This window comes from Copidosoma floridanum, unplaced genomic scaffold (genome assembly GCF_036245765.1).
Source record: "Copidosoma floridanum isolate Cflo_tuat_1 unplaced genomic scaffold, Cflo_Japanese_pri ptg000012l, whole genome shotgun sequence".
Lineage (NCBI taxonomy): Eukaryota > Metazoa > Arthropoda > Insecta > Hymenoptera > Encyrtidae > Copidosoma > Copidosoma floridanum.
In genome coordinates, this window is record NW_028321889.1 from 5,114,748 (window position 1) to 5,139,609 (window position 24,862).

A 24,862-nucleotide genomic window follows, 5' to 3' on the forward strand; every position below is an offset into this window, starting at 1 on the left:
AATAATAAAATAATAACTACTTATCACATAGTTGGTCTTTTATTTCTTTGGTACTCATTGATGTCATTGAATATTATTACATTTACAACAGATCTATACTGTTGTAACAAGTACAAATGATGAATTATACATTTTTATGTAAAAAAGTAATAAAAGCATTATTTTAATACAATAGACGACATTGACACTTGAAAAAATTTGCAATTACCTTGTTGTAATACTTTATTTATTGTTTTATAGAATTATATTATAATTGTATTATGATACATTACCATCGTTTAAATTCAAATGTATTGAAAAATTATATTTTACAAAGATATCTTAAAATATAGGTTGGTAAAAAAATTTTTACCATCCCCATGCAAAAAGTTCGTAAATACATTTTTCATGGAGTAAACAATCGATACTTTTGCTCTGCTGAAAATATTTCTGTTATTTGCGTCATTTAGACTAAACTAAATACAAAGTCAGAATTAAATTTATATGGAGTATTCAGAAGGAACAGTATACTAAAAAAGGCACTTAAACCTATGTACTTTTTCTGTACATTTTAAGTGCAAAAATAAACGTATGTTGTAACGTATATTTAACTTATTAAAGTTGAGTCTTTAAGACTACAATGCTTCATTTTTTTAGATCCTAATACTTTTTAACTACAAGACACAATGGTTTTGACAGCAGATTTTGTTTAATTTGAATTACTTCAAAAGTGGATTTCCACTTTATTATTTTCATTACTTTCACTGTCCATGTTGGGATCCGAATTATGCCAACAGCACTAATAACTCATGTAAATTTACATAAGGTGGCGGTTTTTCTAAGCCTCAACACGAGTCTAACTTATGTTTTGCCTTACTCCCACCCCAACCGTTGTTCCAATAATCGGTAATATATCGATATTATATAATAACATTTATTTTTGGGCACAAAAGTTTATCATCCCCAAGTTTTATTATTTTAAGGAAACGCCACATTTATTAAATTGTATAAATACAATTTTCGCACTATACTTTGAATTTTTCATTATTTATGATCTAAAAATATAGTAGTGGAGGAAGTTTGTATTTCAACGGCCTCCGGTTCAAGTGTTGGTTTTTACTTTTATTATCATAAATCCATATGCCAATGCGACACAATATGATAGTTAAACAAGTAAAAAATTGTAAGTTAGTAATACGGTTTATAAAATATGATATTAAAAATTGACTAACTTATTTGATCATAAAAATTGCTTTATAGTTATCTTTTCATATTATTCGTCTACGAAGATCATCTTGTTTATTTTATTAACAAAAATGGTAACAGACACAACGATAACAAAAAAATAATTTAATAATCACAGACCTGCAGCTTAAAATAGGAAGCTTTTGAGTGTTCAAGTCAATACTAGCCATACAAGTCAATTGAACCAACAACAAAAATTTCACTAACAGAACAAATTTTCAAAATAATTGTCTGGCTCGTTTTCAAAATTTGTCACGAATGGATAGTACTGACTTTGATCCGTCCTACGAAGTTGCGATGACGCCACGATTGAGACCCGTCCATCTGTCCGGTACCGGTAGGAAGTACTTGTGCATCGCTGCAATGAAACGAACGCGATACTCTACAGGCGATACGATGGTTGGTAATTTTCCCTGACCACCGAGAATTCCGGATTTTTTCACAAACGTTTCAAGTCTCTTGTCCCACGTGAAGGTTCGCAGATAATCTGTAGCAAAGTTTTTCACGGAATAAATCTTCAAGTAATAAAAAAAAAGAAATAACAAGAGTAACATTTGTTTACCAATTATGCCTAATACAAGTTCGTCCGAATTCGGCTCAAGGCCTACGAGCAGTGAATAGTCCATTACACAGTTGTCAGCCAAAAATTTAGTGTCTTCTTCAATAGCCTTCGTCAGAACGGCTTTGGCGTGTGGCCTCACGTACAACGGAGAGTCACAACTCACTGAAAAGAAACAAAGCACTTACTCCCAGCAAAAAACTAGTGGAATCATTATTTCTTATTAAACAGTCAACATAACGACAGAGTTTAGTTTTCCTCCACGTCTACTTACTATTCAGTAAATTTTCGTCCAGCAAAACAAGCTCGCCCTCGTGATCGATTTCTTCCGGGTTGACGTGTCTGTTTCTAACCGAGCCTTTCAGATCGAATTTACCGGTGATGGTTCGGTTGTAGAACAAATTTTCCATCACGAGCACGCTCGTCCGCAGTGCGTTGCCAGTCGCGTTATTTTTAAACGACACCCGATAAATCCCGACTATTTTTCCCAAAAGTGTTGGCTGCTTGGTTTGCTGACACTTCTCCATGTAAGCGAAATAGTTGGGCGCGAAATCGAGGAAAATTTGCAGATCGACGCGCGTCATCTCTTTCAGGACAAATCTGTCGTCTGAGAAACGATAATTAAATAAGTTTTATTCGTATTGTTTTTATTTCAAAATATCCCGAAATCCAGTCGTAAATACCTTGCGTTTTACTAAACGCACTACCGCTCTTGCCACCACGAGCCGCCCACAATATACTCCGGCTGAGACTTCTGGTGTAGCCATCCTCGCCGCAAGGTAAAACGCATTCTCTCAGGGCAGCAAACTGCGCCGCGAAGTATATCCTGCAGTAAAAATTGCTGGTCGAGTCCGTGAACTGCACTTCGATGTAATTTTGCTGCTGCTGCTGCTTCGAGGCTTTCTTTTCGTCTTCCGTCTCCAAACTACCAGATGCTACGGTAATGGATCCTTCCGCTGGAGGAATAGGTTTTTCAGGCTCCACCGGGCTGGACTAAATAAAAAAAAAAAAAAAAAAACATTAAAAGTGAGAAGAAAAAAGTTTGCGTCTAGTTTTTTTTTTTTCAAACCACGCAACCAACCAGGGTGTTTGGATTCGGACTGTTGCCGCGCAAGAACGACAACACCGACGGCCTCTTGAGTTCAACAGGTTGATTAGCCTCGGTGTTGTTCTCCTTCGTATCCAGCAACTTGCGTCTGTTGAGTGGACTTGGATTCATCTCTGGGCCCTTCATCGTACGCAACTGCTCTTGTAGTGCATGCTTGTAATCGTGCGAATCGAGGGCGTAAGCTATTATCGACGATGGCTCCCTTTCATAAACGACTATGGGTACTACCGACCTGCAAACCCACAATGAGAAATCATTGAAAATTGAAATAAATAAAAGTTATGGCTTTTGCTTACCCAAGTGGCAACAAGTGATGTTCCGAGGAATCGAATGGATCTTCAATGACGTTGTTGGAGACAGTGGAGGTCAGCAACTGCGACAGAATCGTTTTCTTCTTTTTTTTCTTGTCAGGTGCATCCTCCGTTGTTAATGCCGTCGATGAAATTGTAGCGTCGGAGAACGTTCTTTGATGAGCCTTTGGTGAACCTTGAAACAAACAAAGAGCTTTATAGCCCAAACGTTTATCCTAGTACAAGTAAAACATATACCTTGAACGATCGCTGTATCCTCGAGATTGGCTTGCAAAGGCTCTGGTTGTTCCGTGTCTGAGTTTTCGACAAATTCTGCCTGGCTCTCGGCAGCCTGCAGAGCCGCAATCGCTTCAACGGCATTGTAATCTGCTGATACCGGGCTCAGGTCCTCGAGCTGTGACTCCGAGGCTGTGTCTTCGGTGATGTAATCGTCGGCCTCTAGGGGAATACCGACTATTGTTGTCGCAGTTGTTGTCACGGAGCTCGTCGTTGTTGTCGCTACTGTTGTGAGAATAGATCGGTCGATCGATTTGTTGCGGCTCTGCTTTTCATCCTTCTTCTTGGCCATCGCCTCGGCCAGTTTTGCATTCCAATTGAACACAGTCTCGGATATCAAACGCTGTATAATAACGATGTTATCCTCGATCCGGTACATCAAAGTTTGCACGTGTTTCTCCGAGTGTTTCCCTGAAAGACGATAGATTCTCGTTTCGATTCTGCTCCATGGTAATAATAAAACGGAAAAAGCGTTTTGTACCCTGCGCTCTCTTATTCTCCAAAGTAGGCGAGGTCAACTTGAGCTGCAGTTCCTCCATTTTGGTCTTGAAGTACTGCTGGTCCTTGACAAGCTGAACCTTCATGGCGCTCGTCAAGCCCTCGTCCACTTGCAGGCAGCTGAGCTTCTCCTTGACACTCGAAAACACCTCGTCTCCTTTCAGAGCCAGACCCTTGATGTCGTCCACGACATTGGCGTAAAACCTCGAGTCGTAGATGATCTCAATGAGCGGCGGAGGCAGTGATATCTCCCACTGCGATATCCTGCTGTAGCTCATGACAGCGAGCATGTTGCGTTTGCAAAAGTACTGGTGCTGATCGTAGTGAAGGGAATGCTGGCAGGTGTCGGTGCCGCGACGGGTGTACACCCCACCGTGAAAACGAAGCTCGAGATACTTGGCAAAGGACAAGGACCAGGTATCGTCGGAGATCGGAACGACGGGCGAGACGCTTTTGCACTTTCTGCACTTGCTCCACATGAATATCTGCTTTGAGTTTTCCTGACCTGTTGATAAGGTAATAAAAAAAATGGTACTACTTACTCCGGTTTTTCCGGAAATCTGGATTAAACTTTGATTAAGTACAAACCGGGGTTGGCGAACGGGTTGTCGCTCATTTGGCAGAGGCTGATGTGTACGCAACCACCGTCGTGAACGAAGCGACGTACGTGCTGGTCAACCAGGGCCTTGCAATCTTGAGCCGGGCACTTGTACTCCGTGGTCAGACAGTAGCGCTCCAGGAAACGACCGAGTGCTATATCGTTGCGACCGTACAAGTCCATGTTCACTACCCATGGGTTCACGCAGAAGGCTGGTGCGCTGTTACTGTTTGGATGATAAATATATTAAACTGTTGTACCCACGGTTCGAGCCAAATATTTTAAAAACTATGAGACATTACGTTGTGGTGCTGCACAAAAAACTGCAAAACAGCACCGACAATCTCTGGTGGTTGGCCGGATCGAGGCAATCAGGCCACTGCTGGGGCTGCTCCACTGATTCACTTTGGTCAGAGAACTGGCGTTTATCGCTCGACGCTGGTGCTTTGATCTCATGATCGAGGCGACAACCGTCAGCGCGATAGAGAGCAACCAACGATTGTACTTCGCGACTATCCGCACTGCTCGTCAATTTCGCCTCGATGAATTCGTGAGCTGGTTTGAATTTGATCTTTTTCTGCGAGTTTTCGTACTGCGACAATTCTCCCGTGGCATTGCTGTTGCTCGATTTCGTTCCTAATGGGAAAAAAAAGAGATTCTTAGAAATCAAGAGAGTGAAAGCGACACACTTGTCCGTACCTTCCAACGTGGTGGACATCAATGCGGAGTAATACAGCTCTTTGGGAAAGAAGCTTCTCAGTACGCAGTTTCTGCCGGGTTCAGTTTCCAGGTAGGGAATCGAGAATTTCAAGTACGGCGAGACGCTCAGTATCGTGCCTTCAAGGGCTTTTTTGAATTTGTTCAATAAGGGAAGATCGGCAACACTCAGACATTGCCCGCTCGGACTTAGTTCGTCGAACACTTCGTCCTCGTCCTCGTTTAGGTACTGGTGTAACGGGTCGCTCTTGTCGCTCACCGATTCGCCGTGAACAGAGCGTTTTTCTTGCTCCGGTATTTCTTTGCTGAAACTGCTGGTAGACTTTAATTTCTCGGCGCGATCTTCGCTACTTGGATCTGACGTCGAGTTTCTGAACAGGTCGAATGAGGTGTCGTGCTCTTCAGCGACTTCGCTTGCTTCAGCGTTCGTAGAAAGAGTTACCTGTGAATTTTTTTTTTTTTTTTTTTCAATTTTTCTTTCAAGACTTGATCAACGACACGAGCTTACTTTATCAACGCCTTTCGATTCCTCCAGAGAAGACTTGGACTTGCTTTTAAATAGTTTCAAAGTGTCGTAAGAACTCGCGGTGTTCATAAGCAAGGTAGAGACCTGATCGAAATCGTCATCTTCGCCTGGAATTTCGGTGCTTTTTTCCTTATCGATGCTACCTCTTGGTGTACTGTAATTAAGCTTAGGCTCTTGGCTTTCAAAAATTCGACTGTCGTTCGAGCTAATGACTTCGTCATCATCCGACTGTTTCTTCAACTGGTCAGAAATACTCTCCTTCTCCTCTTCGATTCCTAAACAGTAAATTTGTTAAATCATTCGTGAATTGAAAATTTGCGGGAAAAGGAAATATTCAAGTACTTTGGCCATTGATGGTTAATTCTTTGGTTTTACTGGGCGATCCATTGCGCGAAGTCTCCTCTTGAAAAGAGTTATCCATTGACGAGGGTGGCTTTGCAAACTCGTCCATCAGGAACGATTTCTCCAGGCGACAGGAGTACGCCGCGAAAATCATCACCGACGCCACATTCTTGACTTTACGGAGCTCGTTTTGAGAAGCACCGCGTAGCAAGATGGTAGCGCCGAGATGTGGATTCGCACAGCCTTCGAAGTACATTAGCGTTTTTATCCCAGCTGAAACGGGAAAAATAAATATTTATGAAAACAATTTACGAGCACGACGAGCGAGATCAACGAAAACTTACTTTTTTCGCTGGGGAAATTCCTTAGGTAAAACTTTTTGCACACTCCGAGTCGATACCTGGCGTTTATGTGAGCATCGATAGTGTCGACAATGCTCGCGCCGGTACATCTTGCCAGTCTCTCGAGGATGCTCAGCTTGACGTTCAGCACCAAGGTAATGCCACACTCTCTGAGTTTGTCTTGGGCTAATCTGGAGACTGATCGATGCACCAGAACTATGTCGGGACCCAGTGCGTTGATTCTCGCTACTGCGTGGCCTAAATACTCACTTTCCTGTGAACGATATCAGTTGATCTGTGATGTGTAGGTTGTACAAACAAAAAAAATGATACTTGGATATTATTACCTGTAGCATCACAGGCTCCAAACTAAGTAACTTTCTCTCGACCCTCTGGTACATCAGGCCACACCGGAGCAACAAAATTTTTGGATTCGCTATCATCGCGTTCATTCCTTTGTGAGCTACGTTTTTGCTGCACACAACACCAGATACAATTTCGCAGTCGTTTTTACTGCCACCAGGTGACTTTTTGATCTGAACGTACTGCCTGATGTCCATGTCGTCGGTATCGTGATGAAGATCAGGCCTTACGTGGTCCACTATTTGATGAGCCACTTGGAGTACGACTTTCGACCAATTTTGAGATAAGCCTTCTTTATTGAGTAGTTGCTTGAGAAGCGAGTCTTTGTGCTGCTTGTAAGCAGATCTGTGATATTAAAATAAACGTAGAGAATCCATTTTTTCGAATATAATGTGTTTCGTCTTACCGTCAAAGGATAAATTTGTATAATTACGTTAACGTGTCGTAAACAGTTGACTCCCCAAAAGCGTTTTTCAAATTTGAGACTCGGTGCCATCCTTCCTTCTCCTTAACATCCTGAACCAATAGCTTGTCGTTGAGGAGATCATCCGGTACGTTGCAATTATTTTCCTGGGATTGAAAATTCACTTCTTTGTGCTCGACCGTCGTATTACAAACCTCACCAACGGAAGATGTTAAATCCTCGGATGTGGGTTTTTTCAAAGTGACAGTGGAAGCCTCCAAGTTCAAATCTAGATAGTAACTCGAACTGGAGGATGGTACTCGGCCGGATGATTGGGGCGATTGTTTGCTCTCACTTTCAGAATCTAATGGGCAAACATTATTTGTGATTTGCATTCAATAAGACGATTCAAGCGTTGTCTTAGCTTACCTGTGGTCGAGTCATGCTGAGGAATGGTTTTAACCCATGCGGGCTCTTGAGCGTCGCAAGAAGCTTGATTTTCAACTAGGAAATCTTTGTTCTGTACTCTAGACAGTTTTGCTGGTTTGAACAGCGCGGATGAATCACTGAAAGAATTGTCTAGCAACACTGGCTCGATGAAGCTGGCTTGAAACAAAGCTTGTCCGATGGCAGTTGCTTGAACTCTAGAGAAAAAAAAAAATATAGATGTTGCAGCGATTCACGCGTCTTTCGAATTAAATTTTAACAATATTCGTTACCTTGTAGCAGCCTTGTTATGAGTAATCATCCAATTGACAAGCTCGTTACCCAAAAAACAATTGTAATACCGATTCAACCTTATTCTATGGGTCTGCAAGATGATCGCCTGATTCGATCTGAACAATTCCTCGTAAATCATCCTCAGGGAGGCCGAGTTTTGCAACGCTAAAGTGCGCTCTTGAGCTGTCAGGTAATTCTGCGTCGGTCGTCTGAACGCGTACTTTTCTTCCATGTAACCGACACTTGGTTTGCGGTGCACACTGTTTTCGCTCTCAGCTATTTCGTTGGTGTTTTTTCTCGATATCGGTGGTGAATTGCTGCCGTATTTTTCTTCGAGGTCTTCTTGCAGAGCTTTCAAGTCTGCAGAGAGGTCACTTCTCATGTCCGATGATTGTAGATAAGATAGAACGACTTTGCAGCAGTAAGTGCAAACTCTCAAGTCACCTAATAATCAGTAGGTAACGCTGTTGTATTAAAACATTGTCGGGAGAAATTCAATTTTCAAATTAATATTTAACAACTGAATGAACAAATGTACCTGTGCAGCCCATAATCTTTCCTGGAATCTCATCGGAACAACATTTTGAACAAAAAATTTGGCCACACACTCTACAGTGGTGACGTCTCCTGAACGTCGTGAATCTTTCTCCGCACTCGTAGCACTGCTTGCTTACACTGTCAGGCATCCAGTAACTCCTCAATTGCGAATCTTTGTAAGATTGAAGGTTCTACAAGATAGATATTGTATTCCGGTTAATTTGATACCACTCAATGATTTTGAGCTGTACCATACATACTCACATTACTTTTTGAAGCTACAATATTACTAATACGCTTTAATACATTGGGCAGACTACGGCCTTCACTTGCATCGAGAGAATAACTCATCATACTGGTATTATCATCCATAGGAGATTTTTTATTGCTCTCGGGCTGCTTCCAAGTGTCAGCACTTGGTACTGGACTTGGTTCCTCTTTGCTCGGGGAAGTTGGCTGACTGTTGCTCGGAGGTGAACCTTATGGAAAAAAATTTCACACATATGTTTGATAGTTTGTTATGAAATGCATTTTATTAGACTACCGAGAAACTGATATGCAGACGCTTAAAGTAAAAGAGAAAAAAAAGAGATCCTCACTCTTGGCGAAGCTGAAGATCTTGGAAAATATCGAGGCAACAACGGGCGGACCCTCTTCGGGACTCAATGGAGCGAACTCCGTAAGTTTCGTTGGTGAGTTCATATTCTTGTTCATCATCTACTGACCTTGGATCTGTAGACACTTTACAATGCAGCTAGTGAATTAGTGAGTACGTATACTTGTCTGATTTATCTTGTGCACTGTACAACTGTTTGCATGATTTTCGTTACAAAAACATGTATACAAAATGTCAATATCAAAAGAGCAGATGCCCGAATATCAATTATATAGAACAACAAAACGCTACATATTTTATACATATGTGCATGTATGCAATTATTGTCGATGCATTTCTTATATTAATTCTGAGCTGATCCCAAACCAATCGCGTATATATGTATACATACACGCCCATCAGATGATAATTGTTATTGTTGTTGGTTGGAGCAGAAACCACAGCAGACAACTTTCAGACTTTGACACATCAAAGCGCATCAGAGCAGAGAGCAGAGAACATATATATATATACAAAAGAGGGCAGACTTACAAACAGTTTCCGACACTTGTATATGTGTCAAAATATATTGTTACGCTGATTTTTTTGCCCTCATACGAAAATTGATGACACACCGTTAACTTCTCTTTATTTTTCATCAAATAATTCTTTTTTACTATGTTATACTTAAGTAACTATACTTAGCTTGGTAGGCAAAACATTTTTTTACTTCCCGACTGAAATTACAAATCTTGGAGTATCAAATAAGTAATTCAAATTATTTTCACTTTTGCATATTGAATAAAAGAATTAGGAATAAAAATTATTGCGATACGTTTTTTTAGACATTTTATGCACAACCCATAGAGATATTATTCTAATATCTCTATGGCACAACCATTTTCGAAGACTTTTAAATTTTGTCTATCTGTGTGGCGTCTCACATCTCTCGCGCTTCAGGCTCTACTCGCGAGGTGGCCAAGCCCCTAATAACTCTCTCCCGTCAAGCGGCGAAATACCTGCACGATTACTATATAAGCGCGATCGAAACAAAACCCACTCGTCTCCTGTGTCTAAGGCAGGGAGCACGTCGTTTGCCTTTCAAGATGAGTCCTTACCTGGCGTGCTCTCGGGACGGAAACTTCCCATCATTCTCATCATCTTATTAGATGGTCATACGATTCCTAGATTTCTGATCACGGCTCGATTAGCGCTGTGATAGAACGTAGATGCTCCTGGATCTCTAGACTATTGACGAAGTATATATAAAACGGATTTATGTTCACTTATCACTTCTTGTTAACAAGGTCCTTACAGAGTAGGATCTGGCATTTCCCTCATGGCATTCATCCTCCATGCCAGAGAATTGAAGATTCTGGCCCACTCACCTCTGGCATAGCAAACACTTCCGGATTGTGTTCAGCACCACATGCTCATCGATCATACCTAGGTATGTGTCCAAACTCCGCCCACCACGTGTTGCGGATAATAGAAAGGGGGGGATGCGTGGAATGTGTTTGTTAGGTTGCAATTCTGATAGTTGTAAGGATTCATACTAGCAGTGGATATTATTATCCCTCATGCTGGCAGAAAGTGCTCTCCATCTACTGTGGAACCATGGTGTTATACGGAAATCTCATTCAGTCTTTTCGTAAGAAACAACATAATAATTATAGCCACAATTTTTGTCCGTTGGGTATGTTCAGTCCATTCCTCAGGTAATCTTGAGCCCTCATGAAATGATGGGCACAATGTATCAAACATCTTCTGCAGAACATTAAGGCAACCTCCTAACGTTAGCTACAATTCCGGCATCCAGCATTGATGTTTTTTTTACTCCGGTGTTGATCAATAATTGTTTTGTAGCATATCCTAGGAGAATCGTTATAGATAACCACTTGCTTATAGCGTTAATATTCAAAACTATTGGTTCATCTCCCTCTAAACTGTTCATACAAAGCAGCGGTACCTATTACCCCTATCATTGTATGTATCTCGACATTCATGACCATTTCTGCATCGACTGTAAAGCAGTTGATAGAACCTCTTAACGATAATCGCGAAATACCTGCACGATTACTATACATTAAGCACGATCCAGTAGTCAGTCTAAACCCACACCTCTTCTGTGTCTAAGACAGGGAGGACGTCATCAGCCTTACTGATGAGTCCTGGCGTGCTCTCGGGACGAAACACCTTTTTCTCCCTCTTTTTACACATCTACAGTATAAAAATAATTAAAAAATAAATAAATCTATAAAGCACATTTGACACGGAATTGAATTGGTATTTTTAAATAGTTTCGTACATTTTCCAGCTACTTAGTTCCTTCCTCTCTTCTTTATATGATTAATTTTATCCTAATCTGCAAGTTATTTTGTAGTATCTTCTTCCAAACACTTTGAAAGTAGGGCAGGATCAACATATTTTTTATTTGCTATCATTAATTCGCGTTTATTTCAATAATGTTAATTTTTATGAATGCTTGAAATCATTTACCTGAGCAAATCTACAAAACTTTTGATTTTACGTTTTTTTATTTATTTATTTTTTTTCAAAGCCCATTACTTGGACTTTATAAACATGTATTACAACATAGATTGTTGTATTGTAAATCTGTTGGAGTGCTTATATAGACCTCAAACTGAAGATCATCTTCTATAAGTATAAGTACACATCTTTACCACCTGTGGAAGATCCACAATTATCCTGCTCTGTCGACCAACTTTCTGTAATGCAAGGTAAAGACTCCGATTTTTTAGCTCGCCTTAAGAATAAAATTTCTATGGAATTACTTTCTAAAACCCATCTAACGTGACGTTTGATGTACATTTGATTCATTGTGGTAATTAAAACAACTTCGTTTAAGTTCACGATACTTTTATTAATTTTCATACTCGTATATAATAACAAATAACAATACGTAAATGTGACTAATCGGTTATACTTTTAGGCTTAATAGGCCAAGGCTTTTCTGGTCGATGTCCCGCGTATTTGTCTTTGTACTTCAATCCCATAACCAGAGTCGCGCTTTGTGGGAAAGCTGTTTTGCCATCGAACATCTTGTCCGTATCTACAAAATAAGAGACACGATTTAATAAAAAATGTAGAGATTAGTTGGGAAAGTATAGGGACTGAAGTAATGGAAGATGGGATGAAGGGATGCTCGTAAAAATCATTCGAGTGATATATACGGATTGGAAAAATACTGTTAAAAAAAAAAAATAATAAAAATAATAACAGTAATAATAATAAGAAAGCTATCGTTACCAGGATGGAAGCGTAGGTAGTCTTGTCGCACGTATAAATTAGGCGGTAGTTCCATGTTTTGCAAGACTTCCAGTGGCGTTGTAGTGATTACAGGTGTTTCGTAAAATTGTATCAAATCACCTGAAAAGATAAATTTGGGATTTAATGCATTTACAGATGAAATGAGTATCCAAACGAACAATCCTAAATAATGTTTGAACTTTATTCGTATACAACAATACTGTCTTGAATATTGTTATCTTTAGATTGGCAAAAGAATGGAATGAGTTACATACTAATTTAACAACAAATATATATATATAGTATGAAACTCAAGCGAAATAATAATTTAGTCTCGTACCAATGGTTTTAATTTCGACGAGCCTCGAGTTGGGGATGCTGTAATCAAATTCAGCAATGCACTTGGTGAACAACTTGAATCTCAAGAGTAGGTCGTCGATGCGAGTATCTTTGTCGCTGTTTACATTTTCCGAGAGGCAAATCCGATCCACTCGCTCGGCAACGTCTTTAGGTGGCTGGTACGGTTTATACGGTCGCAAGAACCTGGAAAATTGAATTGTTTATTTTTTCACGTCAATTCGATGATTTTTTTTTTTTTTTTTGTCTTCTCCGCAATTCAACTCGACCCTTTACTCATCTTGCACTTTTCAGTGTCTATTCTTTACTGTACATGCGCTTTCCCTTGTTTGGCTTATACATCCCACCGCCTGGCTTTGTCGGAAGAACAGCTCTTTATTTGCTGCTCAGTTCTACCCCGTAAGTTAAACCGAGATTTTTCCGTTACCTCGGAAATACCTTTCTTTTAAGTCCACTTATTTGCCCACCGAATGGATAGAAAACAAAAGTTACTGCTCTAGAACTATAAATCGATGGCAATGTATGTTTGATAATTTTTAACGGTAACTTTTACATGTAGACGGTAAAAATTACCAAGAGTCAAAAAAGAAATTTAATCAAGCGATTCTGAAACAATAATTTTTGACTGTTGTTTCCCTTTCCATGGCATGGGTCTACGAATTCAAAATTGTAGTAGGTTCCATATGGTTTAAAAAACGCGTCTTTTGTTGATTTTTACGGATACCTGCCATTATATAAGATTTTAGGGATTTCAGTGAGTGCATGCAAGACATTTTTCTATTTTTCAGTTCCGTGGGTACATATTATGCGGTGTACAATACTACGATACATACAAGCTGGTATCATCGATTTTGCCGTACCTATTTTTATGCTGCTTCGTCTACGTCAACGTTTACGCGTCGGAAACTTTTTTTTTCTTATTTGCATACGTATATCGCCTCCGTTCGGAGTTAAGAAGGGGTGGGGATAGTTTCGAACAACACGGGCGGAGGGAAGAAACGGCGCAAGGATATAATACGGGGGTAGCTCTGGTTATCGGTGTGCCTATATCCCTACGTCTTTCTGTACACGCCTGATGGTGGTGCTCCCCTCCGTCTATATTACGATTGTCAAAAGCAAAGAAACTGATTTAGGCGCTTTTTTTTTCAAAAAGTAAATAAGAATATTATTGCGATTGGCACACTACCAAACAAACGCTATTATTACTGCTATAGTATTTTACTACAATGAGCTTTGGTTTCAAAAAAATGAATCAACCGATTAATTATGGGAGTGCAAAGAAAAAAATGTACGTATCAGTAAGAAAACAATAAATTATCGGGTGTTTAAAAAAAAAGGCACGAGCGAGGGTGTATACCAGCTCTGCTTCGTCTATGCGAAAAGGAAACTACACCCAACTTTTATTTTCTCCACTTTGCCAGTTAACGTCACCACCCTTGGCCGATACTTTTACTCGCCACTTTCAGCCCTCTCTGACGTTAAGACGAATGTCTCAAGGTGTGGGCTATTCTTAGAATTTTTCACCTTTTTCTCTCTTTTTTTTTATTTCATTGATTGTTCTCACGATAACTTTTCTAAGTGATTATTCGGTAATTAAAACTAAGTATTTAAGTAAAATTTTATCGTAGTTGAGTAAATAAAAATTCGTCACCTGTTCGCATAGACGAAAGCAGAGGGTAACGATGAAATTAGTTTTATACAATCTCGGGTATTTTTACTTTCAATTATCACTTTGGCGCCGTTTTTTCGTACCCGTGTGCTTTAGTATTTAAACAACAGTCCGGAAAATGCTGTCCAGTATCAGCGATTCCTTCTGGTTTTCAAGAATTATATTCTAGTTACTTGTTGTATACTGGATATTATTGAAGTGTAACAAGTAATAAGCTATTAAATATAAATAAAGGCATACAAGAACAAATTGTCATTAAAATGCATCATCATTATTAAATCATTATTTTAGTTGTGTACATTACTTAATTACGTAAGAAGTGATAAGTGTATACATAAATCCATGTTTGGGTCACTGAGAATATGTGTTTTGTCGGGTAATGGCATAATGATGAGAAAATAACAGCTGTTGAAAAAAAAATTCCTTTGTTTACATATACTCGTACTATCTCGCAACGATTGTGGAAAAGTCATTATAGGCTTCTGTACACTTGTTTGAAAAGAAAAAACAAAAAAAAAAAGAGATTGAATCACTGACCAACTTTTGAGTTCGAAACGAAAAAACAATCTTTTCAGTTATCTCAATGTCGCTTTTATAAAGCATTGACCCGCAAAACTGCTCGTTTTCGCGTAACGCAATTAATTAATGCACTGACAGAAAAGCGTGTTTTGCAGAGCTGCTGGATTGCACATACTTAAAAAGTTTAAGTATTGAGAATAGCATTATTTTATCACAATAAAATATTTTGATAATTTGCTGAAGCAATTTCATGTTTGCAAACTATCCCTATTTAGAAATAAGGTGGTTCTGTTCAAGTCGAAAACAAAATGTTGCCAAAAATTTCTCACTTATCAAAAACCATAGATATTTAATAAGTAAAATAATTTATTATGAGTATAGTGTATTTGTAAATAAGCAAGTTAGGAATTATTGTACATAAGGTACTAGATTTTTACGAATATATACTACTTACATAAAAACAACACAAAAAAAGTAAAGTACTACATTGATCATGTTTTTTTAAGAGTAGGTACTCACCCTTTGGCCTCGATTGACGACATTATCGAATCAATCGTCGGTTTTTTCTTTGGTTTTTGACATGGCTTTTTAAAAAATTTGTTTATGCACCGCACTGGAACCACCATCAAGTTCTGAGAACAGATGAAAAACAAATTATAACACTGTAGTTAATCGTACATATCCTACTTATAATAAATACACATTCAACTTTGTTGACAAGATACAAGTAGGGTTATGGTGACATCAGTGTGATATTTAAAGCCGAAGATACAAAAACACGAATAAAAAAAAAATTATAAACTGACTGTGGTATCGGTGAAGAGTGGCATATTTCTTGTGATGTGTTGAGCATATCTCGTTAGTGCGGCCATGTTATTGCCTCGGAGAAGAAGTCAATCACAATGCTATGACTTGTACTTGTTTACTGCTTAAGCATAATATATGTTTTGGAGTCACATGTTTTTCGACAGTAGGTTTGTTCAAGCCCCCCCTTGGTTCGGTTCGGTTCGGTTCGGTTCTGGGACCAAAAAAACGAACCAAGGGGGGGCTTGAACGAACCTAGTGTTGCCGGTGTTTGTGATGTTTGCGTGGGAGTAGAGGCTAACAACCTTTTTTTCTATATACATAACATCTGATGATACAATAGTTTAAATGTAAGCTTTCATTGAATACAATGTCTAATGAATCTAATATATATTTGTTGATAAGCATTTCCGGAAATTTTAGATTCGTTCACCTTACAATCCAGGGACGGTCGGGGACGGTGTGAGCGAGTCGGAGACGAAAGTGAACAAGTGCTCTTCTCCGATCGTCCCTGATCGTCCCTGACCGTACGCGATGCGCAGTTGTACACGTTAGGTTAGGTTATTGCAAAAAGTAAACAAACTTGTTTGTATTGGCACTTCTTTATTTACAAACTATTGTTTACATACAGCATTAATCTAACCTAACGTGTACAACTGCGCATCGCGTACGGTCAGGGACGATCGCGGACGATCGGAGAAGAGCACTTGTTCACTTTCGTCTCCGACTCGCTCACACCGTCCCCGACCGTCCCTGGATTGTAAGGTGAACGAATCTTCGGGATCCGTATTTAGGTATTTGGCGCGAGTTTTAAACTTACGCCGATGTGTCACTGACGAAATTTTACAATCAAAAAGTTAATATCTACCCGTACTTTGAAAATACTTTATTCATACTTGATTGACAAAATCATTAACAAAAACATCAAATTGGCTGAGAACATATTTTATTTGTCAGTTTACAAAAGTGTACGTATACGTGTAGTTTTATATACTTTTTGTATTATTTATAGAATAACAACTCTGATGTCATAAAATTTCGGGAAAAAAAACCCGTCCGTTCGATATAGTTGTTTTTGGCATCCAAACGTACTTTTTGTAACAAAATACAGTTAACATCCCCTAGCTCCTCTTCATCTCTTGCTCTCGAGCATGAATTAAAAAAATCTTTTAAAGGTCTAAAAAACGATAAATAAATAAAAATTAGTTAATAAACGTGCTCTAAGTATCCAATATCGACGGTCCGGGCGAAAAAAAGTTCAACTCAGATTTCTCCATGTGCTTTGGTAAAGCTAAAAAAGCTATAAAGCAATAAAAAAATCAATTTCATTGGTATCCAAAAGATGGTGCGCAGTATGTCAAAATCGGTTGCACTGGTTGCAGACGTTGTACTTAGTCCATATTATAATATCTCTGTGTTGCAGTCACGTCAACAACGTTGGTTCAAAAACTCAAAGAAATAGTGAGTTCTCTCACACAAAAAACGATGAGTTCAGTAATGAATTAAACACCATTACATCATAAAAAATACTCGTTAACGTGTACCATTCGTACATCATTTTCTAATATTCATCTTGAATTTGGTATAATTTTGTTATTTCATCGAACATCTACTTGCTTCTATCCAAATTTTGGCGCCACTGCCTTTTTTTAAAACCTTTACCCTGCTTTACCCAAAAATTGAATAACCATTTGTGGCATCAGCTTGAAGTAAAATTCGATCTTGAAGCGATTGAAGCTGAAAAGCTGAAGAGCTACAGAGTAAGATAAAGGTACGTTTTTATGGGGCGTTCGGACAGCAGCGTCAAGTGGCTAGGCTCCACTCCCTCAATCAATGCGTAATGTTTATCAATCATCCAGATTATTGAGTCGACCCCGGGTCGTCGCTGTTTGCTATAGGAGTTCCATGAAAATACACCTTAACAGCACGTAAAAAAGGCACCTCAACCTCATACGCTCAACTCATATATACTTACGCCTCGCTGCTCTGGCCGAGTCTGGCCTCAGCGCCTCAGCGGCAAGCGGAATTCACAACGGCATCCTGCAAATTCCAGATCCAGCAACAACACAGCAGAACGCAAAACTTAACACATAAAATGTATGCAATGCACATAATATATGCTGATGGTATACGTATATATTATATATATGTATATCCATCCATAGGATAAATTATCAGGAAAAGGCAAAAGTGAAGTATACGTCGGCGGCTGCTAGATCCCTCCTGGTGGTGCGCATCCGCCATTTTACAGTCGTTGTTTCTATATATCGGGTTCAATTAGTTGTCGTCGACGTCGAGCGGAAGTAAACGGATCAATTTTCGTCGTCGACGACGTCCCGGTCCCACCAGTGAGAAGTAGCTCAGGACACTATAGGCAGACGTAAAGTGTGTTAGGATACCTATGCATGTATAGAACGTAGAGAGAGAGAGAGAGAGAGGGAGTAGAGAGTTTGTGTATACTGTACACATATACCGCAACTGTAGCAGCTCCGAAATAGAGAGATCGAGTGGAGTAAAAATGCGCCGCGTAGTGGCGCGAGTCGCGTCACCCGGATAACGTTGTCTCCGTTGCGGCTGAACTTCCCCTAAAGTAACAATTAGTTCACACACCGCCCAGGAGAGCCGGCTTTCTCTTATCTCGTTACTCGTTATCTCATTGACCGTGTAACTCTGCACGCTTCATCGCTTTCCGTGATGAAGTTCCGTTTGGGTGTACCGACGTATACAGCATCATCGTCGTCTGGATGCGGGCGACACACGGACAGCACCTAACCTTACTTTCCGCCAGCGGTGGTGTGGGAGAGCCCCCCTCGTCGGGGAGAAACACCGCAGCCAGCAGCAGCAGCAGCAGTGTATAGTGCAGCAGTAGCTCAGCGCGTCTCTCCTCTTTCTATCGCGTCTGTCTGCCTGCTGACTGTCCTCGAATTGTTTAACGCTCTGTATATACCGTGTATATGTATATACTTACGTATTCTGACATTTAATTAACGATTTAAAAGGGAGGAGATAACGTTAACGTTACGTGCGCGCGTGCAGTGTGTGTATGTGTGCGTGCGTGTGTGGGTGTCTGTGTGTACATATTATACATCCGTTTGTTGTTTATCCTTTTAATCCAAATTAAGAAGAGAAGGTCCCTGTTATGGATGTGGTGCAACGATAACGCGACGACGAACCGGGAACATGTGTGCAGTACAGTACTAGTGTCCTCGAGATCCATACTGCTCCATTTTATCTTTCAGTTGCTTCGTTGTTTATTTTTTCTTCGTCGTCAATATTGTGAGTTATGCTCGAGACATGTAAATCATGTACACATGTTACAAGAAAATGACGCATTGTGCAGAGAGAAAGAGCAAAAATAATAAGTGAAATAAATAAGGAAGAGGCTGTGCACTAGAGAGAGATAAAAAAATTCAAAGGGGTCAAACAAGTTGCCCCCCCCCTCCTCCTCCTCCTGCCTCTAAAGCTGCATATGTGTGCGAGTGTATCTGTGTCGTGTTCTGTATACAAAAGTAGTGAGCCACTTAATTACGGTCTTTTCGTTTGTATAATTATTAAGAAAGTCACAAAAGTGTACACCAAAGGTAATATGAAGAAAAACAACAAGAGGACAGAAGATGAGGAGGAAGATCGGTGTGGGTGTAGATAACAATTTTTTGTTGACGAAAAGAAACAAAAAAAAAAAGAAAAAAAATTGAGTAAATAAAAAAAATAAAGAAAACGAGAAGAGGCACACCGCTGACGGGCATTAACATCGACCGAGATACAATATAAGAGAGGAGGAATTTGCAGTGCCGACGAGAGGATGGAGGAGAAGCCATGATGCACCCCTCGCATCAGACCAACGGCGCCAGCTTGGAGGACTGCCACACCAACTTCTTTGCCCTGGTGAGTAGATCGAGCGTCTCTTCCTCTTCGTACTCTTTTGCATCTCCTGTTGTTTTATCATTTTTTTCTATGTACACATTATTTTTTTAATTTCTCAATTCACTGGCTGACAAACCAGCCAGGTTTGCGCCGCGAAAAGCGCGAAAACAACTCGAGCGAGCCGCCATGTTTCTCGCTCCGTCCTTTTTTTTCCTTTGCTCCATACATACACACGCACACATCTGCTTTTTCTCCCCTCTTTTGTTCTCCCTTCCCACGTCTTTTCTCCCTCCCTCTCTCGACATAATTCATGTGTATATGTATATATATATATAATCTCTCTCGGATCACTCGAAACTTGAAACGAAAATTCCTCTGACGATCATTTCCCTGCACTTTTCATTTTGGAGTCAACGCAAAACATCGGGTGATAGCGATGATAACTCGTAGTGAGAGGGAGGGGCAATAACCAAATCGCAAGCGGCCATTATGTTTTTTGCAATGCACACATCTTGCAATAAAAGCAAACACACAAATGTACACACAAGCACACACGAAACGCAGATATAGACGCTTGTATTTACTATTTACTATATGTTGCGGGCAAGTGAAGTAGCAGAGAGCTGCAGCAGCACCCAACATTTGTGTGCGGGAGAGCTCTCACATGCGAATGTTTAAAAGAGTTGCACAGAAGCGCGTTATCTCCCTCTCTCTCTCTTCTCCTCTTCTCGCTTTCTTATTCTTCTCCGTGGCTGCATGATGTTGTTGCCACATTTTCATAGGTGGGTTAATTTGCTTGCAAACGTCACACTGATTCGCACTACACAGTAAATATTTGTTTTGTAATTTTACACTACAATGGATATAATGCGACATCTGATATATTTATATCTGAAAATAATGCATTATTTCTCACGTTGGTAGTAAAATTATTTTTTTTTTTTAATTTTTACTGTGTACCTATATTTATTTTGTGTGCAGTGCACATTTGTATGGATATGCACAGCGTGAAACAGTTTCAGTGTGTATAAAATTATAGTCTTGCGTATTGTGTTGGCCTCGAGAGAGGGGCCTCTATTTCCAGTGCCGTACTTGTACGTACGATTGATTTTGCTGGTACACATTTTTTTTTATTTCTCCTCGCTTTTTAGGCGCAGCTTTGTGCGAAATTGTTTTTCACCTCCACCCACGCGAGTTACACTTGTACTTATTATTTTGGAGCAATTTTTTGTCTACGTATAAACACACTAGGACTGACTCCTGCATATTACCTCCCGTTAACATAGTCAAAGCGATAAAGAAACCATCAATCGATCCTCGAAATCAACAACGAAACGGGTCACCCATTCAAGTACTGACAGCGCCCGAATGCTGCTTAACTTCGCTATGATGGACGACACTTCTACAACTCCAGCGTTATGCCACCGTGACGGTTGTAACGGAGTAATATTGTTGAAAACGAGCAGCCGACGTTGGCACGCGTGTTTGCACAACAACGAACCTCGTGTTTTTGTGTCAACTCGCGGTGAATCGCAAAATTTTGGTCTGCTTTTAAATGAATTGCAATGCTCAATAAATACGTTTCTCGTGTATGACCAAAAATAACGTTTTGCACAAAATCAACTGTAGAAAGGGAGGGAAAGTAAATACCTACCAAATAAAAAACGTCTAATTAGTAATTACGTCTGGCGATGATGGAAGAGCGCACATCGTAAGGCAGATCGAATGCTCCGAAAATTCCTTCTGCGGTAGATGATGATGCATATATTTATATAGTTTAGCAGAAGCATAGCAGTGCGGGCAGAGTTTATTAATAAAATCCTACACTCGATCGCGATTCTCAGTCAGGCGTGGTTGGTGCTGCACGTTGCACGCAACAACTAGGGTTTTTTTTTTGTTTTTTTTTTTTTTGTTTTTTTATGTATCGAACGTCCGATTTTTCTTCGGTAGTGATCTACAATCTTCAATCGACTATTTCTTTCGGTGTATACATCTTCAGAGCGTATAGGACAAAACGTCCAGATCTGTCCTCTGCAGGGATATTTTTCGCTCAGAAAAATTTAATGCACTTGCTTGTCTTAAGAAAATTGAATCTTTTACTCCACCGTTGAGGTGTCTCAGTTTTTTCAAGAGACGTTGTTATAATACGGAGCTGTATATATAGGTCAATGCGATCCCACCGCGATGTTTCATCCTCTCTCTCTCTCTCTCTCTCTTGCCGGCCGCAGACACGCGCGCATTGTTTTCTCTCTCTTTTTTGAGAGTCCAATTGATGTCTCTTTTTTTCCCCTCGGCGCGTACCTATTCCATGTACAGCCTGATTTTTTTCAGTGAAGTGACGTCATGGGGGTGCAAAAGAGCGAGGGAAATGATTGCTACTCCCATGGTAATGCGCAGTCGTTTTACTAAAAATCTTTGGGTACAGGGGAATAATATGTCCTTGCTCGCTTGTACAATGTTGATGTTTCGGAGGATTATTAGGTGCCAAAAGTGAGGCCAAAAAATAATCGCTCACCTGCTCTCGTCCACGAATTATTTATAACCCCGCCAAGTGACAAAAGACTATATAGCTTAACAGACATATATATTTATATATACGAGAGCATCTCTTGATCTTTTTGGCATGTCTCGATATGTAACAACCGCAAAGACGCACATGTATCGAGGAAATCTCCTCCTCACCCCCCTTTTTTTTTATAAATGTACAAAGTGTCTACACTTACTGCACGTGAGATCATTCCTTTAAACATGTACTCACGTCGCGCTCCCAGTGATCACTTATCTATTCCGATGCGTTCCGGTGTGTATACGCTATCACTATACAGCTTTTGAACCCAACCAACCAAAAAAACATTTTCGATAAGCTCATTTTGACGAAATGGTTTTTCGAAACTCAAACGCCTGTAATGCAACGATCAGTTCGATTCCCGCTTAGTTGATGGTTGAAAAAAAAAAAAAAAAAAAAAAAAAAAGCATAGCCAAGTAGAACTACGTTACATATACACGTGTACGGTCTCTTATGCAATTCCGCAATTCTAGAGCCTTACATCAGATGTATACTTACCCGCCACACTGCAAATCGTTGCAGCAACAGCTTATGTGCACACACAATACACGTCTGACCGTATCGGGAATGGAGCGTGAAAAAAAAAAGAAACGAGCATCGTAAGTAGTATATATACGTATATATTATCTTGATGCAGCCGATGAGGGTATGATATCAGTGTGATAATTTTTTAATCAATACGTCTGTAGAATAAAAAAAAAAAAATCGCAACATAACGATATCATCGGAAGTGTGTCTATGGTTGCAAAGTAAAATTCTCCCGGAATTAAATGTATAGGTGCATCAAGTTCATTGTAGCACATGTTGGAAAATAACAAAAAAATATGTTCAACGATTTTACGTTATTCTCGGTGTACGTGGGCTGCTGCCTTTAACCTTGTGTAATGTATGAATACAAACATTGGTTGGCACACTAAGAGGGGCCGGTCGCTCATTTTCCGTCCTTTCTTCTCTCGCTTCGTTTCGTATACATAATATTGTATCTGCGGATCTGTATGCACACGCCGTCTAGGAATTTATGAAAGTAATCGTGCTTATATCTGCCCTATATTTCCATGCTTCTATTTTGTATTTTTATTTTTTATTCCCATTCGTTTTCGGCGTTAGAAATATTAATGTGTGGCGGGATGCGAGTGATGAATTTTATAAATTTGCAGCGTGTGAGAGGATGTATATACAAATGAGAGAAAATTCTGTGCTACGACTGATGCGAGAAAGATGTTTTAAGGATTTTTTTTTTTTTTTTTTTTTTGCGAAATTTGCGAGATATCTTGTTCATTCTCGTCGTCCGTGCTCTTTTTTGTCGTGTGTGCCACAACGCTGCTGGGTGTTTTTTTTACGCTCAGTTTTTCTTTGATTTTAATTTTTTTTTTATTCAAGATTGTGTGGGTTTCGAGGCTCATAGTGATTCTACGAGATAAAAAAAAAAAAAATTCATGTACAAGATAAGTGTGTATAGAGGCAAAAAAACCCAAGATTACTGTATTATCGATTTTTAACACCTGAATCTCATGTAGAAAAAAAAATTGGAATTTTAAACGGAATTGTTTCCTTTGCTCATACTCGAACTTTCATTTTGAATGAAAAAATACTGCAAAAGACATTTGAAGTCACATATAAAGACTTAGTCTTTGTAATATTTCAAAATGATTCAAGATATCTCGAAAAAAAATCGGCCTTTTTGTGAGGACTTGGGCAGCTCTTCGATTTCGGTTGACCATATCCATCATTCAAATAGCAAGCATACCTGAAAATACATCTTTTTTTTCCCACCAAAATGTATACACACACTTTTCAAGCGACAGCCCTACATAAAAATATGTATGAGTCCGAAGTCAGCAGGCTTCGTTTCTTCAGTAAAGACAAGTTTAGTGCTTTACAATACATGCGTGTTAGTGATCGTGTCGATATCAGTGCCACCCCAATCGGGGAATTAATGTAGTGCTGCCAGAATACAAACAAAAATAAGGATGTTTTAAAGCTAGAATTGAAGATAAAAGCTTATGTTCGTCGTCTAACCACTGTAAAGTAGTTGTTCATGCGATTTTTTTTTTTTTTTTCATACGGCTCGTTAGCAAAATGACACGATATACCCATCCTTCTGTATTTCTTTTTATCCGATCACTGAAAAACCGCCTATGTACTTAATCTGTACTGAACTACAGCCACTTAAAAATTAAATTACAACTTCTCTCCGAAACAAAAATTCAAAGCTACCGTTTGTTACGTCGCACATATTTGGAAAATCAACACAGCTGCCCTCATATAGTACCGGAGAAAAAAAACACGATGCTCGCACACCCGTAAAATTTACAAACTAACGAACACGCGCGCAAACTTTACGATGCACGGCGGCGGAGCGACTGTCCCGTTTCTTTTTTTCTTTTTTTCTTTTTTTTCTTTTTTTTTCTTTTTTTAGAAAAAGGACGAGAGGATCAACAAAATTCGAGTTTTTTTGTGCTTTTTTGTCGCCCGTCGCGAGCTCAAGAGATTGCAAGCGTGGGCGCTGCAATTTTTTACACAGTAGCAATAAAGGCAAACTTTTTTTTTTTTTTAACAAATCACTGGCTTTGGAAAACTTCATTTATAAAACAAAGGCGCGAAATCAAGCGCCGTCGTTTTCGTATTTCCTAAACGTACGCGCCGGTGCGTGGAAAAACAAGGGCGTTGAATTTCAATCGCTGCGAGCAAAAAA

General features: G+C 39.6%; 3 protein-coding genes across 6 annotated transcripts in view; 1 reads left to right on the forward strand and 2 right to left on the reverse strand.

Annotated features, from left to right (window-relative positions):
* Positions 1–211: 211 nt before the first annotated feature.
* On the reverse strand, positions 212–9,607 carry fab1 (1-phosphatidylinositol 3-phosphate 5-kinase fab1). Its single transcript, XM_089590175.1, has 22 exons — positions 9,531–9,607; positions 9,123–9,264; positions 8,788–9,002; positions 8,525–8,714; positions 7,986–8,430; positions 7,696–7,910; positions 7,297–7,630; positions 6,848–7,208; positions 6,504–6,774; positions 6,160–6,432; positions 5,800–6,092; positions 5,274–5,733; positions 4,877–5,210; positions 4,565–4,800; positions 3,960–4,481; positions 3,440–3,889; positions 3,188–3,377; positions 2,865–3,123; positions 2,467–2,776; positions 2,058–2,390; positions 1,787–1,948; positions 212–1,711 (listed from the first exon to the last, which is right to left on the reverse strand). The coding sequence occupies exons 2-22, from the start codon at positions 9,238–9,240 to the stop codon at positions 1,509–1,511; spliced, it is 6,174 nt and encodes a 2,057-aa protein (XP_089446301.1). The 5' UTR covers positions 9,241–9,264; positions 9,531–9,607; the 3' UTR covers positions 212–1,508.
* A 2,385-nt stretch (positions 9,608–11,992) lies between these two features.
* mRpL50 (mitochondrial ribosomal protein L50) lies at positions 11,993–15,850 on the reverse strand. The gene is made up of 5 exons (XM_014350091.2): positions 15,740–15,850; positions 15,453–15,565; positions 12,729–12,931; positions 12,389–12,508; positions 11,993–12,191 (listed from the first exon to the last, which is right to left on the reverse strand). The coding sequence occupies exons 1-5, from the start codon at positions 15,803–15,805 to the stop codon at positions 12,052–12,054; spliced, it is 642 nt and encodes a 213-aa protein (XP_014205577.2). The 5' UTR covers positions 15,806–15,850; the 3' UTR covers positions 11,993–12,051.
* A 2,105-nt stretch (positions 15,851–17,955) lies between these two features.
* The window catches only part of skd (mediator complex subunit skuld), a 62,926-nt gene continuing 56,019 nt past the window's right edge, over positions 17,956–24,862 (forward strand). For 2 of the 4 annotated variants that reach the window (XM_089590166.1, XM_089590167.1), the window contains exon 1: positions 17,956–19,622. In XM_089590166.1, the coding sequence (XP_089446292.1) occupies positions 19,554–19,622 (69 nt within the window). In that variant the 5' untranslated portion in view covers positions 17,956–19,553. The remainder of the gene's footprint in view (positions 19,623–24,862) is intronic. The other 2 variants (XM_089590168.1, XM_089590169.1) reach the window with 1 other exon arrangement.

Bases quoted from the DNA above. Each gene is read 5' to 3' on its own strand.
- fab1 (XM_089590175.1), bottom strand. From the start codon at position 9,240: ATGATGAACAAGAATATGAACTCACCAACGAAACTTACGGAGTTCGCT. The intron at 7,911-7,985 runs GTAACGAATATT...TTTTTTCTCTAG, and splicing joins CATAACAAGGCTGCTACAAG to AGTTCAAGCAACTGCCATCG. The intron at 6,433-6,503 runs GTAAGTTTTCGT...TTCCCGTTTCAG, and splicing joins GAATTTCCCCAGCGAAAAAA to CTGGGATAAAAACGCTAATG.
- mRpL50 (XM_014350091.2), bottom strand. From the start codon at position 15,805: ATGGCCGCACTAACGAGATATGCTCAACACATCACAAGAAATATGCCA. The intron at 12,932-15,452 runs GTGAGTACCTAC...TCAATTTTCCAG, and splicing joins TCGTCAATCGAGGCCAAAGG to GTTCTTGCGACCGTATAAAC. The intron at 12,509-12,728 runs GTACGAGACTAA...TTATCTTTTCAG, and splicing joins CGTCGAAATTAAAACCATTG to GTGATTTGATACAATTTTAC.